At 40.9% G+C, this 22415-nt stretch overlaps 1 protein-coding gene across 1 annotated transcript; it reads left to right on the forward strand.

The window, feature by feature from the left end:
- The first annotated feature begins 713 nt into the window (after positions 1 to 713).
- LOC138960067 (chitinase-3-like protein 1) lies at positions 714 to 21986 on the forward strand. Its single transcript, XM_070331791.1, has 11 exons — positions 714 to 750; positions 3246 to 3303; positions 6660 to 6729; positions 11566 to 11867; positions 12971 to 13157; positions 14316 to 14568; positions 17250 to 17371; positions 17940 to 18063; positions 18249 to 18431; positions 20654 to 20773; positions 21717 to 21986. The coding sequence occupies exons 1-11, from the start codon at positions 748 to 750 to the stop codon at positions 21855 to 21857; spliced, it is 1563 nt and encodes a 520-aa protein (XP_070187892.1). The 5' UTR covers positions 714 to 747; the 3' UTR covers positions 21858 to 21986.
- Positions 21987 to 22415: the final 429 nt, after the last annotated feature.

Here is a 22415-nt window from a genome sequence, read left to right on the forward strand (position 1 = left end):
AAGGTTCGAACGCTTCGCGCCCTCAACTAAATGCTTCTCGTCGTCGAATTGTCCCTAAACAGAATTTGGAAATCCCCCCTTTAAAATGATGTGATCCGCCCCTGGGGGGGGGGGGGGGGGGGAGAGAGAGCGTGCTGCAGTCCTGTTGTGTTAAGGTAAATCATGTGTATGTGTTTCTGTGTGTGTGTGTGTATGTGTATGTGTGTGTGTGTGTGTGTGTATGTGTGTGTCTGTGTGTGTGTCTGTGTGTGTGTCTGTGACTGTTTGTCTGTGTCTATGTTTGTGCGTGCGTACGTAGGTGCGTGCGTGCGTGCGTGTGTGCATGCGTGCGTGCGTGCGTGTGCGAATGCGTGCGTGTCTGTCGGCCTGTCTGTCAGTCTATGCCGGCTTATCTCTCTTCTCTCTGTCTGTGCGTGTGTGCGCGCGTGTGTGTGTGTGACATTGAAACTCTGCAGGATGAACAAACAGTTTACAGCACCTCCTGCTGTGACTACACAAAAGCAAGGGAACTCTTTATTTCTTGATGATGCAGGTGCAATTAAAACACACATAACAGACACAGGTGCAGCAACACAATGAACCCCTGGGGGTCTAATGAAACACAGTTGATGATATGAAATTAATGAAGTGTGACCTATGTCAATTTCGATTCTAATCTGAAAGTTATTTGATGTCCGGTTATAAATACCTATATAGCCAGAGTCTTCCTCGCTTCAATTAGTCGGAGCTCACATACTGAACATCGCAATGGTAAGCACTATTATGTAACGTTATTTTCTTTACTTTATTTTCTGTTACTTTGCTCAATTTTGCTTTGTGTGGTTTTGTTTTATTGTATTTGGTTGTATTTTATTGCAACAATTGTCTGGTATTATTTATTTGAGTTTTGATTTGATTTTTTCTTCTCCTTTTGTATAATTATTTTCTTCTTTTTACATTTAGTCAAGTTTTGACTAAATGTTTTAACGTAGAGGGGGGAATCGAGACGAGGGTCGTGGTGGTGTATGTGTGTGTGTGTGTGTGTGTGTGTGTGTGTGTGTGTAGAGCGATTCAGAGTAAACTACTGGACCGATCTTTATGAAATTTTACATGGGAGTTCCTGGGTATGATATCCCCAGACTTTGTTTTTCATTTTTTTGATAAATGTCTTTGATGACGTCATATCCGGCTTTTCGTGAAAGTTGAGGCGGCACTGTCACGCTCTCATTTTTCAACCAAATTGGATGAAATTTTGGTCAAGTAATCTTTGACGAAGCCTGGACTTTGGTATTTTAAAATTTAATTAATGAGTTTGCTCATTAAAGTTGTCATTAAAATCGATTTTTCGCAAACAGATTCAAAATTGATTGCATCGTATTCTTCATCACAATATGAATCTAAAAATATATACATATGTCATATTTACTCTTAAAATGTGATCACAATTAACGAAAATAGAATAATTAGTCTTACTATTAAAATGTAAGAAATCGATCCAAAAATGATGTCATTTTATTCGTGATCATTTCCTGATTCCAAAAACATATAGATATGATAGGTTGTATTCAAAACAAGCTCAGAAAGTTAACAAGAATACAGAAAAGCGCGCTTTCCTGCTTAGCACAATACGCTACCGCGCTAATCTGGCGTGTCAATATCACTACGTTTTGCACGTGGAAGGTGAGCGATTTCCTTCACGCGGGGATTGACGAAGCTGTACTGTCTTACTGAATAAATACAGTGCGTTCAGTTTCATCCCGTGAGTTCGACAGCTTGACTAAATGTAGTAATTTCGCCTTACGCGACTTGTTTTTACATTTGGTCAAGTTTTGACTTATTAATGTTTTAACATAGAGTGGGAATCGAGACGAGGGTCATGGTGTATGTGTGTATGTGTGTGTGTGTGCGTGTGTGTGTGTGTAGAGCGATTCAGAGTAAACTACTGGACCGATCTTTATGAAATTTGACATGAGAGTTCCTTGGTATGATATCCCCGGACGTTTTTTTCATTTTTTCGATAAATGTCTTTGGTGACGTCATATCCGGCTTTTTGTAAAAGTTGAGGCGGCACTGTCACACCCTCATTTTTCAATCAAATTGATTGAAATTTTGGCCAAGCAATCTTCGACAAAGGCCGGACTTCGGTATTGCATTTCAGCTTGGGGGCTTAAAAATTAATTAATGACTTTGGTCATTAAACATCTGAAAATTGTAAAAAAACAAATAAAAATTATAAAACGATCCAAATTTACGTTCTACTTATTCTTCATCATTCTTCATCATCTTATTTTTCATCATGTTATATTTGGATTAAAAACAAGCTCTGAAAATTAAAAATATAAACATTATGATCAAAATTAAATTTCGAAATCAATTTAAAAACACTTTCATCTTATTCCTTGTCGGTTCCTGATTCCAAAAACATATAGATATGATATGTTTGGATTAAAAACACGCTCAGAAAGTTAAAACGAAGAGAGGTACAGTAAAGCGTGCTATGAAGCACAGCGCAACCGCTACCGCGCCAAACAGGCTCGTCACTTTCACTGCCTTTTGCACTAGCGGCGGACTACGTTCAATTTCATTCTGTGAGTTCCACAGCTTGACTAAATGTAGTAATTTCGCCTTACGCGACTTGTTTGTTTATCACGTCAACAGTAGGCTACGTTTATTTCGTATGTCTTTCTCTGTGCGTCTTTCATTATCAATCCCTGAACACTCCATGTCCATTAAAAAATCACTCAGGATTAAATTGTGATGTTTTCAAGCGTTATTCCTGAATGAAAAATGTGCTAATCTCGGCTTTAGTGAAACACCAACAACAAAATGGACGGTTTGCAAAATTGTAATACCCAACAGAACGATGAAATGCTGTTTTAATCATTTCCATTCTCGTATTGGAATTAACTTTGATGATGTCTTTCCAAAGTTGGAAGTACAGATTATGTGAAATGCCTGAATTTGAATAAATTACATCCGCTAGAATCCAAAAAGCTGTTTACTTATCGGTGATTTTGTTTGTTTGTTTGTTTGTTTGTTTGTTTGTTTGTTTGTTTGTTTTTGTTTCTTTATTTGTTAGTCGTTCGTTGCTAATTTGTGTGTTTGTCTCCTTCTTTGTCTCATTTATTGTCTCTTTCTTTGTCTCTTAGTTCGTTTGTTGCTGAGTCGGGTCGTGTATTGAGCGATCTTCGAAGAATCAGCCTTGACTCTCGTCTTAATAAGAAGTTGTCCACAGATGTGATGACGTAAGTCCTGTTTTCTTGCAGATGTTTTTGCAAGTCAAGATGACCACACTGGCTGTAGTAGCCTTGCTGCAGGTGTCTGGTGAGTTGTTCGGGGATCAAACGTTTTAGATTTTGTTTTTGCTTTTATTTTAAACTTACATGTATATTAAACATTATCCCAAATGGTTCTTTAACGAAAATGAGAGAGCATAATAACTATAACCATACAAACGCAAATGTAACAGCCCTTAAAGTTGTGAATGTCATCTGAGACTGTCTATTGGTTTACGCCTTTGTGTACAGATCATTGTCGTACATGCTAATGAGTTTCTGTCTGTCTGTCTGTCTGTCTGTCTGTCTGTCTGTCTGTCTGTCTGTCTCGCTGTCTGTCTCGCTGTCTGTCTCGCTGTGTCTCTCGCTGTGTCTCTCTGTCTCTGTCTGTCTCGCTGTCTCGCTGTCTGTCTCGCTGTCTGTCTCGCTGTCTGTCTCGCTGTCTGTCTCGCTGTCTGTCTCGCTGTCTGTCTCGCTGTCTGTCTCGCTGTCTCGCTGTCTGTCTCGCTGTCTGTCTCGCTGTCTGTCTCGCTGTCTGTCTCGCTGTCTGTCTCGCTGTCTGTCTGTCTGTCTGTCTGTCTGTCTGTCTGTCTGTCTGTCTCGCTGTCTGTCTCGCTGTCTGTCTCGCTGTCTCTGCCTGACTCTGTCTCTACTATGTTTCCCTGTCTCCGTCGTTATTATCTATCTCTATTTCTCTGTGTGTGTGTGTGTGTGTGTGTGTGTGTGTGTGTGTGTGTGTGTGTGTGTGTGTGTGTGTGTGTGTGTGTGTGTGTGTCTGTCTATGTCTCTGTCTCTCTGTCTCTCTGTCAATCTGTATCTGTCTCTGTCTCTGTCGTTTTGTCTGTCGCTCTCTCTTTCACTCTCTCTCTCCCTCTCTCTCTCTCTCTCTCTCTCTCTCTCTCTCTCTCTCTCTCTCTCTCTCTCTCTCTCTCAAAAAGCAAAGTATTTACCCAAGTTATTAATAACAGACTGGTTCTGTGGTCGGAAGAAAACTCCGTTTTGAACGATGTACAAGCTGGTTTCAGAAAGGGACGTTCCACCACAGATCATATTTTCACTCTGCATGCCGCCATTGAGAAACATCTGTTAAAAAGATCTAAGTTGTATGTTGGTTTTATAGATTTTAGAAAGGCCTACGATACTGTTAACCGCACTGTGCTGTGGTCCGTGTTGATGAGATCGGGTGTCAGCGGAAGAATGTTAAGAATGATAAGAGCTATGTATGCCACGTACTGTTGAAGCACGTGTCCTTTTCCAATGAGGGTTATACGGACTATCTCGAATGTCTACAAGGGCTGAAACAAGGTTCTGTTATGAGCCCAATGCTGTTTTCTTTGTTAATTAATGAGTTGGCGAATGAAATTATTGAAAAGGGCAAACAAGGTGTGTCCCTCGGTCCTACGGAACTTGAACTTTTTTTTGTTATTGTTTGCTGACGATCTCACTTTGATAGCATCCACTGTTATTGGATTACAGAACCAGTTAAACGTGTTATGTACAGCAATGCAAGGACTCAGTCTTAGAGTAAATCTGGATAAATCAAAAATAATAGTTTTCAGAAAAGGCAGATTTTTATGTGCAAGAGAAAAATGGATTTTTGATTGGAATCAGTTGGAGGTTGTAAATTCGTAGAAATATCTTGGCCTCACCTTTTCAACAAGACATAGTTATGACGTCGCAATTGAAGACGCAGCAACAAGAGCAAAGCGAAGCACGATCGAAATTTTGAATACTTTAAAGAACATGGGTTGTAACTCATTTGATGTATGTTTTAAGTTATTTGATGCGCAAGTATTGCCAATATTATCATATGGAGCCAAAATTTGGGGTTATGAGAAGTATGACCAATTGGAACGTGTTCATTTATTTGCATGTAAACGGTTTCTGCACGTAGTAGATAAAACTCCCAATGATGTTGTGTATGGTGAATTGGGTAGGTATCCTCTTTGGGCGACAACAGTCACAAGGTTAATTAAATATTGGTTACGGTTATTGAGACAGCCAGACAATTTTTATTCAAAGAAGGCATACAAAATGTTGTTCAACCTCCACGAAAAAGGTGGTATCACATGGGTAACGCATGTAAAGGCAGTTTTGTGTGAAAATTGATTTTACCAAGTTTGGATGTTTGGATGTGGAAACGAGAGGGTGTTTTTTGCAGAACTGAAGGAGAGGCTCTGCAGTTCCTTCTGTCATGATTGGCGTAATCATTTGGACTCGAGTGAGCGCCTATCACTGTATGGAAAATATAAAGCCTGTTTTGGAAAAAGAACGTTATGTGGACATGTTATTATGGAAAGATGTGTACAGAAATCTCATCGCTCAATTTAGAATGGGTGTTTCACAGATAAATATCCACAGATATCGCTTCCAAAATCCAACAGAAAACAAGTGTTGCCCCTTTTGTGAAGATAAATTAGATACCGAAATCCATTTTTTTTAATGCCAAACATATTGTGAGTTAAGAATAAAGTATTTAGCACAGTTTTTAAGTGTGTTTTTTTTTTTTTGCCTCAGTTGCATGATATGCAGTCCGCTTCAAGCTGAAAAATAATTGAAAAAAATGAAACCCTACGGTTTTTTCTTTTTTTTTCTTTCTTTCTCTCTACAGCTGAGCGTCCTTCTTCATTGGCGTTTTATAAATTTATCAATTGTGTGTGGTTTTCTACAATGGACAAAATCTTGCATCTTTAATGTTGGTTATTGTCTTACATATGTCTGTGTTTGGGTTGACTTAAGTGTTGTTTGTGGCGGTGTCATAATGGAGTTTTTTTGTGTTTTTTTGTGGTTTTTTTGTGGACAACGCCTTTATTAAGTTTTTAAGTGTTGGTGATCAGTTGGGCAGTATGATTACCATGTTTAAAAAAACAAGACACAGAAACAATTGTAGATTTAGCAAAGTTTTTGGTTTTTGCATTTCAGTTAAGATTGTCAATGTTAAATAATAATGAGGATTAATTGTCGCTGAAGGTTTTGTTGTTGCTGTATTTATTGTTCGGTTGTATGTATATATTAGGCAGCATTGATGTGCAAGATTATTGATAGAGGAAAGCTTGGAACAAACCACTGTGTATTTTGCATACGTTTAAATATCATGTTTTCTATTTTTTCCTGTGATTCATGTGTACCCCCCCCCCCCCCCCATTAAAAGGGGCTGTAGGCCCATATTCAATTAAACTGTGTCAGTGTCAGTGTCAGTGTCTCTCTCTCAAACACATACACACGTACGTACACACACACACACACACACACACACACACACACACACACACACACACACACACACATGATTGTTCATAGTTCTGTATGACATAACTGTTGCATGCCGTTTAGTACTGATACATACACAATGATTCAACCCTATCTGACGACATTTTTTTCTTCATATTTGCTTTCAACCACCAGTGGCGTTTGACTGTAATGGTCAGGATGATGGATACTATAGTGACGCCAACGACTGCTCTAAATTCTACAGGTACATTCTTCTTCTTCCGCCTCCTTCTTTTCTTCGTCTTCTTGTTCCTCCACTGTCTCTCGCTATCTAAAAACCAGCGATCTGCAATACAAATCGTTTTTCTTCTCTTCTCTGCCTACTCCTCTACATCTCCCGCCACCTCTCCCTCCTCTTCTTCTTTCTATTCTTCTTCCTCGTCTTCTTCTTTCCCCTCTTCCTTCTCCTCTTCCTTGTCTTTTTTTACATTTAGTCAAGTTTTGACTAAATGTTTTAACATAGAGGGGGGAATCGAGACGAGGGTCGTGGTGTATGTGTGTGTGTGTGTGTGTGTGTGTGTGTGTGTGTGTGTGTGGAGCGATTCAGAGTAATCTACTGGACCGATCTGTATGAAATTTTTCATGAGTGTTCCTGGGTATAATATCCCCAGACTTTGTTTTTCATTTTTTCGATAAATACCTTTGATGACGACATATCCGGCATTTTGTAAACGTTGAGGCGGCACTGTCACACCCTCATTTTTTAATCAAATTGATTGAAATTTTGGCAAAGCAATCTTCGACGAAAGCCGGACTTTGGTATTGCATTTCAGCTTGGAGGCTTAAAATTCAATTAATGACTTTGGTCATTAAAAATCTGAAAATTGTAATTAAAATTATTTTTTTATAAAACGATCCAAAATTACGTTTATCGTATTTTTCATCATTTTCTGATTCCAAAAACATATAATTATGTTATATTTGGATTAAAAACAAGCTCTGAAAATTAAAAATATAAAAATTATGATTAAAATTACATTTCCGAAATCGATTTAAAAACAATTTCATCTTATTCCTTGTCCGTTCCTGATTCCAAAAACATATAGATATGATATGTTTGGATTAAAAACACGTTCAGAGAGTTAAAAAGAATAGAGATATAGAAAAGCGGGCTATCCTCCTCAGCGCAACCGCTACCGCACTTTTCTGTATTGTTAGTTTCACTGCCTTTGCCACGAGCGCTGGACAGACGATGCTACGAGTGTACGGTCTTGCGGGAAAAATGCTTTGCGTTTAGTTTCATTCTGTGAGTTCGACTGAGCTTGACTAAATGTTGTATTTTCGCCTCACGCGACTTGTTTTTACTTCTCCTCCCTCTCCTTCTTTTCTTTCTTACATTTCTCCTTTTCTTTCTCTTCCTTCTATTCCTTCTCCTCTTCCTTTTTACATTTAGTCAAGTTTTGACTACATGTTTTTTCATTTTTTGGATAAATGTCTTTGATGACGTCATATCCGGCTTTTTGTAAAAGTTGAGGCGGCATTGTCACACCCTCATTTTTTAATCAAATTGATATTTTGGCCAAGCAATTTTCGACAAAGGCCGGACTTTGGTATTGCATTTCAGCTTGGAGGCTTAAAAATTAATTTATGACTTTGGTCATTAAAAATCTGAAAATTGTATTTAAAATTATTTGTTTATAAAATGATCCAAAATTACGTTCATCTCATTCTTTATACTTTTTTTATTCCAAAAACATATAAATATGTTATATTCGGATTAAAAACAAGCTCTGAAAATTAAAAATATAAAAATTATGATTAAAATAAAATTTCCGAAATCGATTTAAAAACAATTTCACCTTATTCCTTGTCGGTTCCTGATTCCAAAAACATATATATATAATATGTTTGGATTAAAAACACGTTCAGAAAGTTAAAACGAAGAGAGGTACAGACAAGTCGCGTAAGGCGAAAATACAATATTTAGTCAAGTAGCTGCCTTTTTTCAGCAAGACCGTATACTCGTAGCATCGTCAGTCCACCGCTCATGGCAAAGGCAGTGAAATTGACAAGAAGAGCGGGGTAGTAGTTGCGCTAAGAAGGATAGCACGCTTTTCTGTACCTCTCTTTGTTTTAACTTTCTGAGCGTGTTTTTAATCCAAACATATCATATCTATATGTTTTTGGAATCAGGAACCGACAAGGAATAAGATGAAAGTGTTTTTAAATTGATTTCGAAAAAAAAATTTGGATAATAATTTTTATATATTTAATTTTCAGAGCTTGTTTTTAATCCGAATATAACATATTTATATGTTTTTGGAATCAGCAAATGATGGAGAATAAGATAAACGTAAATTTGGATCGTTTTATAAATTTTTATTTTTTTTTACAATTTTCCGATTTTTAATGACCAAAGTCATAAATTAATTTTTAAGCCACCAAGCTGAAATGCAATACCGAACCCCGGGCTTCGTCGAAGATTACTTGACCAAAATTTCAACCAATTTGGTTGAAAAATGAGGGCGTGACAGTGCCGCCTCAACTTTCATGAAAAGCCGGATATGACGTCATCAAAGACATTTATCAAAAAAATGAAAAAAACGTTCGGGGATTTCATACCCAGGAACTCTCATGTCAAATTTCATAAAGATCGGTCCAGTAGTTTAGTCTGAATCGCTCTACACACACACACAGACACACAGACACACACACAGACACACGCACATACACCATACCCTCGTTTCGATTCCCCCTCGATGTTAAAATATTTAGTCAAAACTTGACTAAATATAAAAAGCGTGCTATCCCGCTCAGCGCGGCCATTACCGCACTATTCTGGCTTGTCGATTTCAATGCCTTTGCCACGAGCGGTGGACTGACGAAACTACGAGTATGCGGTCTTGGTGAAAAAATGCAGTGCGTTCAGTTTTATTCTGTGGGTTCGACAGCTTGACTAAATGTTGTTATTTCGCCTTACGCGATTTGTTTTTACATTTAGTCAAGTTATGACTAAATGTTTTAACATAGAGACGGGGAATCGAGACGAGGGTCGTGGTGTATGTGTGTGTGTGTGTGTGTGTGTGTGTGTGTGTGTGTGTGTGTGTGTGTGTGTGTGTGTGTATATAGATCGGTTCCGAGAAAACTACTGGACCGATCTTCCTGAAACTTAACATAAGAGTTTCTGAGTATATAATATCCCCAGACTTTTTTGTGTGTGATATGTGTGTTTGATGACGTCATATCCGGCTTTTTGTAAAGGTTGAGGCGGCACTGTCACGCTCTCATTTTCCAACCAATTGTGTTGACATTTTGGTCAAGTAATCTTCGACGAAGCCCGGACTTTTGTATTGGATTTCAGCTTGGAGGCTTAACAATTAATTAATGAGTTTGCTCATTAAAGTTGTCATTAAAATCAAATTTTTGCAAAGAGATTCGAATGAGATTACATCGTATTTTTCATGAAATTCTGAATCAGAAAATATATACATATGTCATGTTTATTCTTAAAATGTGATTACAATTAACGAAAATAGGTTAATTAGTAATTCGAATAAAATTTAAAAAATCGATCCAAAAATGATTTCATCTGATCCTTTATCATTTCCTGATTCCAAAAACAGAAATGATATGTTTTATTCAAAACATGCTCAGAAAATTAAAAGAATAAAGAAAAGCGCGCTTTCCTGCTCAGCGCAATACCCTACCGCGCTATTCTGGCTTGTCGCTTTCACTTCGCTTTGCACGTGAAAAGTGAGCGATTTCCTTGTCGTGGGGATTGACGAGCCTGTCTTATTGGTGAAAAAATGCAGTGCGTTCAGTATCATTCTGTGAGTTAGACAGCTTGACTAAATGTAGTAATTTCGCCTTACGCGACTTGTTTTTACTTCTCCTTCCTCTCCTTCTTTTCTTTCTTACGTTCCTCCTTTTCTTTCTCCTGCTTCTCTTCACCCTCCTCCTCTTCCTCGACGTATTTTCTTTTTACTCCTCCTCTTTCTCCTCTTCTTCCTCCTCCTCTTACATAGCATATTAACTCTACCTGTCCAAAGATAGACTAATTGGTCCTAAGACGTAAGAACTAACTTGTCAGTCCTCCTCTCCCTCGTCGTTTTTTTTTTTACTCCTCCTCTATCTCCTCTTTTTCCTCCTCCTCTTCTTTCTTCCCTTCCTCCTTTTCTTCCTTCGCCTCTTTCCCAATATTATGCCCTTTTCCTCTTCCTCCTCATCTCCTTCTTCCTCCTCCTTCTCCTCCTGAAAATCCAGCAGCCTTCGACTATAGCTAGCTTCCAGGCAGAGAGATCAAGATTCAGATGACTGTGCTAAAAGAAAGACAGTCCTTCTCGGTTGGGGTCCCCTTCAAAGAAAGGCAACTCTTCTTAAGATATTTTACAAAGGAGAGGGAACTCTTCCCGGGTTCTGGGCCGATGTCTCCCACTTCCTTCGCGTCACCGCCCATGGATCTTTCTCAGTTCTCAGATTATTATCATAATTCCCATTTATGTCTGAACGTCATAATTCAGTTCGCGTGTAGATTGACAAAGGAAAAAAGCCTACTTAGATTAAGACAAGGGCATTACAAAACTGCTCCGGATAAAACGATTCATCGTGAAATCATTGGGCCATTTTCAAAATCGATAGGTCACACAATTACGATTTGTACTTGACTTACTTGACTTATTCCTGTAGACTCCCTGTGGAGCATAGGGCCGCAACAACTCCTCGCCAACGCACCCGGTTCTGGGCAGCTCCTTTCAGTCGGGGCCATGTCGTGCCAGCTGCCTTTGCCTCACTTTCCCGTAGGCTTTCACCAGCACGCGTCATGAGCTCTTCTAGAGAAAAACCTTCCTGACTGGGCTGTTGTTGGTTGGTTTTTGTTGCGGTTTCTGTAGCAAGTTGGTTTTTTTGGCGGGGTGGAGTTGCTAACCCCACGCCCAACCCTCCTCCTTTATCCGGGCTTGGGACCGGCTGAAAGACCTTTAGGGTGCATCCAGGCGGAGTTACGATTTGTACTGCTGGATAAAAAAAAACCCGTGCATGTCTTGTTTGCTTGCCTGTGGAATCCAAATTAAAACAACAACTAATAAAGAGCCAATAATTGCAGGTGCATCAGCAATGTTGTGTACGAGTTTACCTGTCCTTCTGGCCTGTACTTTGACTTGACAAGTACCGCTTGCGACTATCCTGAGGTCGTCAACTGCGATGCTGGGTCCACCGAAAGTCCAGAGGTAACGACCCAAAGTACGACAACAACTACCCAAAGTTCAACGACATCGACCCAAAGTACCACTGCAACGACCCAAAGTCCCTCAGTGACTACCGGAAGTCCTACAGAAACGACCCAAAGTCCCTCAGTAACTACCGGAAGTCCTTCAGAAACCACACAAAGTCATCCGGTAACAGGTGGTAAGTGAAAAAAAAAGAGAGTGTCTTACACGTTATTTGTATTCATGACCAAAATATAACGTTTTACACAGATCGAAACAATCAGTATTCCTCCGAGACTGCGCTATTCGGCCTCTGACGTCGCATGGCGCAAAATGGGAAATTCAATGTTCAATCAATACGTACTAACTTATTTTACGTGAGTTGGTTTGTCGGTGCGGCACATTAGTACTTGACAAATGAGAACCGAAAACAGGCGTGAACCAAAAGAGATTAAAAAAAAAAAGCTTTGTGTCGATAAAAAGTGTACTTCTGAGAAACATGAAGCCAACCATCTTAATTGTCTTCTAATTCAGATTTCAGAACACAGAACCATCTATGCTGTTAACGTGAGCGAAGAGCTTTCTTCACCTTGGACACACACTAAAAAACACAAATAAATCTGCCTGCTTTTTATGCCGACTATCATTTTTGGGGCTGAAATTATTTCGTCAGTGACAACCTATGTCAATTTGCAAATTATATTGAGAAAAAAAACATTCGACCTCTGCGCTCGACGCGACTAACCTGCTGTATTTAGGCATGTGAGCATGTGGCAGGGGGGGCTCGTATTTAATATGGACGTTATTCTTGTTATTGTTGTTTTGATTGGCTTGAATTAAGAATTTACAATATCGTCCGCCAATTCATTATTTTGTTGTGCTCCTTCGTTAAAACATTTTTTTTTCATGGTTTTGTAAATTTGTATTTGAAAATAAAACACTGTTTAAACCAATATGGACGCCAGGACATGTCAGTGTCGCTTTAACCGATCATAATAATTTATGATGTTTGCATGGATTGAACAGTATCGTTATTTTCAGCATGTACACCCCTTCTACCCCCAGAACGACCAATACCGCCCGTTCGAGCTCCTATTTGCAGAGCCCTAAAATGCCCCCTGTACACAATGTCACCTTTGACGCATATCTTTTACCATTTCTACAGGCTTCCTGCCATGTTTGAGTTTTTATCATTTTGGAAAACTCGATGGAGTTTCTTTGCTACGATTGGTACAAGATTAAAAATTGACGGAGTTAATTTCCATGCCTTTGGGGAAAATAGGATATTGTTGACTGTTGCAGGCTGCCAGCGACGTGTGTGTTACTACACTAACTGGTCTCAGTACCGGAACGGTGACGCGTCCTACTTTCCTGAAGACATCGACCCACTGCTATGTAGTCACGCCATCTTTTCCTTCGCCAAACTTGACGGCAACCATCTGACGCACTACGAGTGGAATGATCTCAGCACTGACTGGTCCAAGGGACTGTGAGTTAGTCCACGAATTCGCACACACTAACATGCTCACACGCACGCAAGCACACGCATCTGCACTCGCATGTACGCACACACACGCGCGCAAGAACACACAATACATGAAAAACTAGATGATTACCCGCTTCGCCGGGTACCGGCTTCGCCGGGAAGAAGTAGAGCCGAATGAGTGGCGCACCGTACGCGATTGACGCCACACGAAGGAAGGGAGATAAACGCGCAAAACACTGGAGAAGATAAGGAAGAGTTACTGGGAATGGATGTACAGAAAAACCATAAAAACCAAAATCGGTTCAGCGCTGCGCGCTGAGAGCACGTGTTGAACATTTTCATCGACCAGATTGTGTCCGGGGTCTACCTGAATATGCCCACCAAATTTGAAGCAGATCCATCGATAACTTTGGCCGTGAATCGTGAACACACATACAGACAGACACACACAAGCCGTATATAGATATATAGATTTTGATGGTCGGCTTCCGGTTCCTTCTTGGGTAAAAGACGCACTGCTTCCCGTGTAAACAGTTGGGTTCACTGTCTCAGATCTGGCCAGGCTTGTACATGCCAAATGACGGACACAAAAATAAACGTTCTCTTCTTGGTACCCGCCTTTGCCCAACACGTGATTTATCACTCTCATCAGGGGAGGTTATTCTAAATCCTCGTTCCGGGCGTGCCGAAAACTGCACGACACATGCAGGTGCTTAAGTCTAAAATAAAAACATTTCTGCTTTACATTGTCTTTACTATATTTATAACTGCAGTGCGTCTCTGTCATCCAAATAGGGCCCCGTTTATTTGTCAAGATAACAGTTATGAGTGCTCCTACTGAATCGCACTTCGGCTTCCAATTTGAAGCAGACGACATTACGCGCATGTGGAACAGTCGTGCCCACTGATTTAGCCATCTCTCTCATGAACTGAACACAGCTACAAGAAAAGGTCAAATACAGCTGCGGCAACCCGACTTAGCCCCTTGTCAGGCTCAGGCTCAATGAGTGAATCTCAAACAGTCGCTCTTCTTTCAAAATGTGTTTCACTCCCCAAGCGGCTAATTCGGGACTATGCCACTGCTGCTTATATTGTAACGCCAAAAGCCCCACTACAAGCCGAGAGTTATGACACATTGCTGTGTGTACACTGTGCTAACAGGTACGAGAGAATGAACGACCTCAAGGCACAAAACCCTGACCTAAAAACCCTGCTGGCTGTGGGAGGCTGGAACATGGGGTCAGCTTCCTTCACGGCCATGGTGGCCAATGAGACCAGTCGCCAGGACTTTGCTGACCACTCCATCACTTTCCTCACACAGAACGGCTTTGACGGCCTCGACCTTGACTGGGAGTATCCGGGCAACCGAGGAAGCCCTGCTGACGACAAGCAGAAGTTTACAGCTCTTGTCAAGGTAAGGATTCTTCAGAGGATGTGAATTTGTTTTAAACAAAACTTTATTCAATTCAATTACCGTGACATTATATTGTACACTATCTGGCATTCAGGATCTGTATTCGAGCAAAGTGCTGATTTTGCGATCCAAGTAAAGCTTTAACAGAAATAAGCACGATGGCGGACAAGATGAGTTGAGTTTGTGTGGAATTGACACGATCCGTACGCCAAGAAGGGGAACAAACATATTACACAGTCTTCGAGTTGACCTATACCGTTGCTGATCCATCTCTCGATAGCTTCTACAACTGCTGTAGTTCAGGGGAAAATCGCGAAGATGTTCGTCCTTTGAAGAGCAGCTCAGATTCCTGCCAACACTTCTCAGCTTCAGGGGTTTGATCCTGGCAACAATTGTTTTAACTTAGCAAAGTCATTTTCCGGTGGGTCATTTTGAAAACCACAAGAAACTTTGCACATGTAGGGGAGAGTTACTGATATCATACCACTTAAGGACAAACAGCTCTATAACGCAACCATTTTATGCTAGGCACTTCAAATTGTCCATAAACACTCATCTCCTGTGCCTTCAACGTTCCGTATATTAAAGAGACCAAAAAGCAATGTACTCACGTTAAAATGACGAACACGGAACGAATAACAGCGACGTTTCGACCTAAGGGTCTTCTTCAGGCACAAAAACACAAAAATACACACACAAAAAAGAAGAAGAAAGACGATAGAACAGATAAAGAGGAGAATAACTGACAAAACAACTGCACTGCACAAACCAACAAATGACAAAGACAGAGAAGCAAGGGAAGCTACTCGAGGGGAAGCCAACAATAACACAGGCCTCTGACGTGCAGTCGCCATTGTTTAATAGTTGATCATAGTTCCGTATATTGTTTGCAATGAAAACAAGTCGCGTAAGGCGAAAATACAACATTTAGTCAAGTAGCTGTCGAACTCACAGAATGAAACTGAACGCAATGCAACGCAGCAAGACCGTACACCCGCAGCATCGTCAGTCCACCGCTCATGGCAAAGGCAGTGAAATTGACAAGAAGAGCGGGGTAGTAGTTGCGTTAAGAAGGATAGCACGCTTTTCTGTACCTCTCTTCGTTTTAACTTTCTGAGCGTGTTTTTAATCCAAACATATCATATCTATATGTTTTTGGAATCAGGAACCGACAAGGAATAAGATGAAAGTGTTTTTAAATTGATTTGGACAATTTAATTTTGATAATAATTTTTATATTTTTAATTTTCAGAGCTTGTTTTTAATCCGAATATAACATATGTATATGTTTTTGGAATCAGAAAATGATGAAGAATAAGATGAACGTAAATTTGAATCGTTTTATAATTTTTTTATTTTTTTAACAATTTTCAGATTTTTAATGACCAAAGTCATTAATTAATTTTTAAGCCACCAAGCTGAAATGCAATACCGAACCCCGGGCTTCGTCGAAGATTACTTGACCAAAATTTCAACCAATTTGGTTGAAAAATGAGGGCGTGACAGTGCCGCCTCAACTTTCACGAAAAGCCGGATATGACGTCATCAAAGACATTTATCAAAAAACCGAAAAAAACGTTCGGGGATATTATACCCAGAAACTCTCATGTCAAATTTCATAAAGATCGGTCCAGTAGTTTAGTCTGAATCGCTCTACACACACACACAGACACACACACAGACACACGCACATACACCACGACCCTCGTTTCGATTCCCCCTCGATGTTAAAATATTTAGTCAAAACTTGACTAAATATAAAAATCATCCAAATGGTACGAATTACAAGACCAGTTCTGTAATGCGTACCTGTCAGTCACTTATAACGTACTGGGGGTACGATATTAGTGAGCTTGTGGTACAATATCAATAACTTTTGAAGCAGCGTTGAAGCCCATTCCGTTTGCAATGGCTGCCAGACATTTTTTCATGTCCTCTGATGTCCAGGTCGAGGGGGGAAAGCATTTTTCTGAAACAACTTCAGGCTTCAGACTTCTAATAAGTACTCCTAAATGGATCATTTGGCAATTAATAGGAAGTTGTGTCATCCTGCATATCGTACCAGAAGTCATTGTTATCGTACCACCGGTACTATATCAAGACTCTGGCTGGTACGATATGCGTGACTTCGGTAGGTTGGACAATAAGTAGATCTAGCCTTCCACATGTAAAGCAAAGGCCAATGTTTTGATCCAAATGCAGCCTACACTCAACAAGGTATTAATGTATAGTCAAGTTAATTTGCTCAGTGGTGTAGTCTTTGCATAGTCACACAAATTTGTCACTGCAAAAATAACATCAAAATGCGAAAAAGGTGAATTTTTCTTTCTCGCTAGCTACCATGTTGACACCGGAAGAATGCTTCTTTCCTACGGGGTTCTCCCCACACTTCAGCAAGGGCTACAGGCATTCGTCATTTCGCGGGAATGGGGGTGGTACGATATGGATAACAGGTACGCAATCAGTAACTCTCCCCTACGTTTTGTTGGAAGGGCAATTCTGTTTCCGTCGCTTTTGGAAAATATCTTCAAAAGAAATCTCGTCGAAAAGCTTATTGCGAGGAGTGTGTGGAAGAGAGTATTGAATGCTTGAATGCTTGACTTTAGTTAGGAGCTTAGCAATAAGATCTCACAGAGCGCAATGTTCGAATTGTAGTCGTTCTGATGTTTTTCTTTGGTCAGCAACTGAGAATGACTTACGACACCTACGCTGCCAGCAGTGGACAGACTCTTCTTCTGACTGCCGCAGTGGCTGCTGGGAAGGGGACGATCGACACAGCATACGAAGTTGCTGAGATTGCCGCGTGAGTTAATCTCTGTCTCTGTTTCTCTGTCTCTCTCTCTGTCTCTGTCCCTGTCCCTGTCTCTCTCTCTGTCTCTCTGTATCTGTCTCTGTCTGTCTGTCTGTCTGTCTGTCTGTCTGTCTGTCTCTCTCTCTCTCTCTCTCTCTCTCTCTCTCTCTCTCTCTCTCTGTTTAAAGGGTTTTTTGTTTTTTTTAAAAAGGAGTGCAAAGACACAAAAACCTTTACCAGTGTATTTCTGGTAACTTCTCGTGATACAATTTAATTAAACGAAGAAGTAAACAACCTTATCAAAATCGACAAATCTTTAAAATTAAACTTCCCGAGAAAGCGGCGAATGGCTGCCTGAATGTCGGGGTAACAACGGTCATACACGTAAAACCCACTCGTGTAAAAATATAAGTGTACGTGGGAGTTTCATCTCATGATCGAAGAAGAAGAAAAGAAGAAGAAGAAGAAGAACCTTCAACTACATGTCTCTAGAAATTAACTTATTATGCCGAGCACAGGTCCGTTGTTTTTAACATCAAATCTGTTCTTGCCTTTCTTTCGCAAACCCTGAAAACCTCAGAGACCTGGATTTCATCAACCTGATGTCCTATGACCTTCACGGGGGCTGGGAGGACAAGACCGGACACAACAGTCCGCTGTACTCTCACCCCAGTGAGACTGGCGATGACCTGTACCTCAATGTGGTAAGTGTACAGTCCATGTACATCGTACCACATCGTACACAACAGTCCGCTGTACTCTCACCACAGTGAGACTGGCGATGACCTGTACCTCAATGTGGTAAGTGTTCAGTACATGTACATCGTAACACATCGGACGAGACAAGCAGGATTGACAAAATGTTCACAGTAGCAATGTCTTTCTGTAGGACTGGGCCGCCAGATACTGGGTGGAGCTAGGTACCCCTAAAGACAAGCTGGTGATCGGGGTACCCCTGTATGGCCGCACCTTCACCCTGTCGTCATCAGACACCTCCCTGGGTGCCCCTGCCAGTGGTCCTGGTACCGCAGGTTCATACACAAAAGAAGGTGGTTTTCTGGCTTACTACGAGGTACAGTGTGACTTTGGTCATTTCATTTCTTAACGTTGCGTTTTCGTGAAGAGCAGAGATGTTTTCATAATAAAAGCTACTCTAGCTCTATGCATTTTGTATTTTATACTTTAATTTTTGCACAAATCTTTCAGTAGCTTTATCCAAGACAGCATGGTGCACATTGAATGATTGCTTTTATCGTTGTGTTATGAATGATGTGACTTGATCCGCCTTAACTCTGCATCGGGCTGTGCAGATCAGAGCAGTGCCTTGCAGTACAGCTAAGCAAAACTGTATACGCGCGTTAGTTTCTTGTTTATTACATCCCCGGTATAGGGGTGTGTATAGGTTTCGCTCGATGTGTTTGTTTGGGTATTTGTTTGGGTATTTGTTTGGGTATTTGTTTGGGTATTTGTTTGTGTGTTTGTGTTCGCAAGTAGATCTCAAGAATGAACGGACCGATCGTCACCAAACTTGGTGAACAGGTTCTATACATTCCTGAGACGGTCCTTACAAAAATTGGGACCAGTCAAACACACGGTTAGGGAGTTATTGGTGGATTAAAATTATACAAGGACTTATAGAGGCACACCCCCGTTGGTCAAAGGGAAATAACCATTCTCACTGCCACCAACTGAGAAGGTTATTTCCCTTTGACGGGCCCTTTGACGGGGGTGTTTTTCCTATCGGAGGAATTTCTTGTTGATTTTGTTTCTGGTTATTGTTGTTATTGTTGTCTCTGGAACTGAGGGGGTCGGTCCATTCAACATCGATCTCATTTTTGATTTGTTTTCTACTATCTCTTTAAAACAAACTGTTCACATTTAAGACGTACCACAATAAAAGGTATCATAGTAAACACACACACATACGTAGGTTGTTCCATAATTATTTAGAATCTCAGAAACGGAAACACATACCAACAATCTAACCAGGCCATTTTCTAGACCAATCCTTCCCCAGCCGACACCCAACTGGCCATCCTCTCAAACGTTCTCATTCTGGCCTGGGACCACGTGACATCAGCTATACCTGGTATGGCCCTCGTGAAGTCTCGGACAGTCTTTAGGGGTCTCTACCCGTGTTTCCGCGGCTATTTCTTGAAATCCGAGAACAGGCTGAACTAGCATTGGGAGATGTCAAGAAAATAGGGTGGATGCAACCAGCAGCAGTGCTCCCTTTGGTGCCAAGAAATCTGTTGTCGCAAAGGCAGTATAGACAGGTGCGTTGTCATGTTACAGCATACGCCCTCGAATACCTGTGTTTGGACGGTGTTTGTGCCAAGCCTCGAATATGTTCGACCATCAGTGGTGGACACAGCTGTCAGACGTGACTGTATGCCTGTCCTCAAGAGTCACAGTGTTTAAATGCCTTGATCTAGCCACGAAAGATGCGAACAATTTTTAGGGCTTCTTGTTATTTGAACTTGGCAGGGGTTGGGTCACCTGGTTCAACACCCGAACAGACGACAGTTGTTTTGTTTCAGAGTGGAGCTAATTAATCCAGGGTTTGTCACCACTGACGATATTCCATTTTTTCAAGTATTGTCAGGCAACACTCTGCCCTACCCCTCTTTTTCCCGTCATTGGGTTCATGTGGTACCCAACCGGCAAATCGCTTTGGGGCCATTGATATTTGTGTAAGATCTTTTCAAATGCAGAGCTTTTAATGCCAAGGGCATATTGCATCTCCCTGATTATAATTAAGTGATCTTCTCTTTTTATCTGTTCAACAGCACCAATGTTTTCGAGGATAACGAATGAAAGGAGTAGACCAGGGTGGGTATCATTTTCGAGACTCCGTCTACCCGGTTTGAAATTGCTGTACCAGTTTAACACCATTGCTCTACAAAGAGCGTTCATTAAAGCATTTCATCACACTTTCATGCAAATCGGCCTCTTTTAACCCTTATTTTGTAGTTATTGTAAGTTATGGCTCCGAAATCGCGAATTTGAGCTTCATGACGCAATCTCATACATTGTGCGGTGAGTATCTTCCCGAGTCGACCATATGAAAACGACATAACTCACAAACTTCATTTTTTTGTGTCAAGCCTCACGATAGTCTATTATTTGACAGCATGGTTTTGTATATAACACCATAATTATTGCCAGGAGCCTTGATTCTAAATAATAATGGAACAGCCCTCGTACATACATATATACATGATATACATATACATACATATTGTTTATACAATGTCATGATACATTCAGTATATAAAACCCTATCTTTTTCAGATTTGCACTCAGCTGAGCAGTGCTGACGTCAGCGAGGTCATCCCAGAGATGAAAGTTCCCTACATGGCCAAAGGCGACCAGTGGATCGGTTATGACGACCCTACAAGCCTTCGCGAAAAGGTGACAGATTCCAGTAAAAAATAGCGGTCCCACATCGTTATACTGCTATTTGAGACTGTGTGTGTATTATCTATACTAGGACCGCAACACGGTGGCCTAGTGGTAAGGCGTCCGCCCAGTGAGCGAGAGGTCGTGGGTTCGAACCCCGGCCGGGTCATACCTAAGACTTTAAAATTGGCAATCTAGTGGCTGCTCCGCCTGGCGTCTGGCATTATGGGGTTAGTGCTAGGACTGGTTGGTCCGGTGTTAGAATAATGTGACTGGGTGAGACATGAAGCCTGTGCTGCGGCTTCTGTATTATGTGTGGCGCACGTTAAATGTCAAAGCAGCACCGCCCTGATATCACCCTTCGTGGTTGACTGGGCGTTAAGCAAACAAACAAACAAACAAACACAAATCACAGCCGGTTGAACTTGTCCAAGGGAAGGTCCGTCTCTCTATAATCTCCACATCATCCCCGGGTTTATATGGGCTGTGACAGAGTTACTTTCACTTGATTTCCTTGTTTTTTCATAGAAACGATGAGGCAAGCTACACGTGACATTGCAGGGATGCTTTTGTGTGATGCCTTAGTGTTTCTATGGGGAAAAGGGAGAGCAACTATTCCACAACCAATACAAATTTGACATAGTTGTTTCTGAATATCGTCTGTCCCTCTTTTCCTTTATCACAATCCAGTAGATGAATGCAGCACATTCTGATAAGCACATGCCCGAGGTGAGACCAAAGAAATCGCATTGAGCTTTTAACTTGTGTGTAGTGCGTAGGTCTTGACTCAGATTGTATTCACTTTCCACAGATCTTTCAGCTTACGATTCCGAACAGGATCATAGAATGTATGTATTGTCACCCAAGGTCAAATACATCAAAAGCAACATGTTTCTGTTTTGTTTCTCCAGCTGAAATACACCAAAAGCAACATGTTTCTGGTTTGTTTCTCCAGGTGAAATACATCAAAAGTAACGGCTATGGTGGAGTGATGGCCTGGGCTACACCTCTGGACGATTTCTCGGGCATCTTCTGTGGCCAGGGCAAGTACCCGCTATGGTCGGCCGTCAATGACGAGTGCAACAATGATGAATAAAAAGTTACGGCTTGCAGTTTGTACCAAGACAGTTCTGAAATGAATGAATCTGTTCATTGTTTGATTGTGTAAAATGTACCGTGTTTGCTCTTTGGACGTAGCAGCATTCATTAAAAGCATTTAACTATGGCTTTACAGTGTTCCTTTTTTAATAAGAACATGCTGAGCTGACTCAGTGTGTGTGTGTATGTCTCTGTCTGTCTGTCTGTCTGTCTGTCTGTCTGTCTGTCTGTCTGTCTGTCTGTCTGTCTGTCGCTCTGTTAGTGTGTGTTTGTGTGTGTGTGTGTGTGTTTATGCGTGCGTGTGTGTGTCACGTTTCAATATCACAATAAGGTGATTATGAACGGTTAGTTACTTCTAACTAACTAACCACACCACGATCCACTCTCGGAGTCATACAAATCAATAGAATCAACAAAAGTATAAGTTTCTGTAATATCACGCCACCTCCCTCGATACTTACCTCCAAAAGATGTTCTTTGTACGTTCAAAACGTACAAACAAGTGATCACTGACAAAAAATGCCAGTTAAAGTACAGAAAATAATAATAACACGCT

This window comes from Littorina saxatilis, linkage group LG2 (assembly GCF_037325665.1).
Source record: "Littorina saxatilis isolate snail1 linkage group LG2, US_GU_Lsax_2.0, whole genome shotgun sequence".
In the NCBI taxonomy this organism is placed as follows: domain Eukaryota; kingdom Metazoa; phylum Mollusca; class Gastropoda; order Littorinimorpha; family Littorinidae; genus Littorina; species Littorina saxatilis.

Bases quoted from the DNA above. Each gene is read 5' to 3' on its own strand.
- LOC138960067 (XM_070331791.1), top strand. The intron at 11,868-12,970 runs GTAAGTGAAAAA...TGACTGTTGCAG, and splicing joins AAGTCATCCGGTAACAGGTG to GCTGCCAGCGACGTGTGTGT. The intron at 18,064-18,248 runs GTAAGTGTACAG...GTCTTTCTGTAG, and splicing joins ATGACCTGTACCTCAATGTG to GACTGGGCCGCCAGATACTG.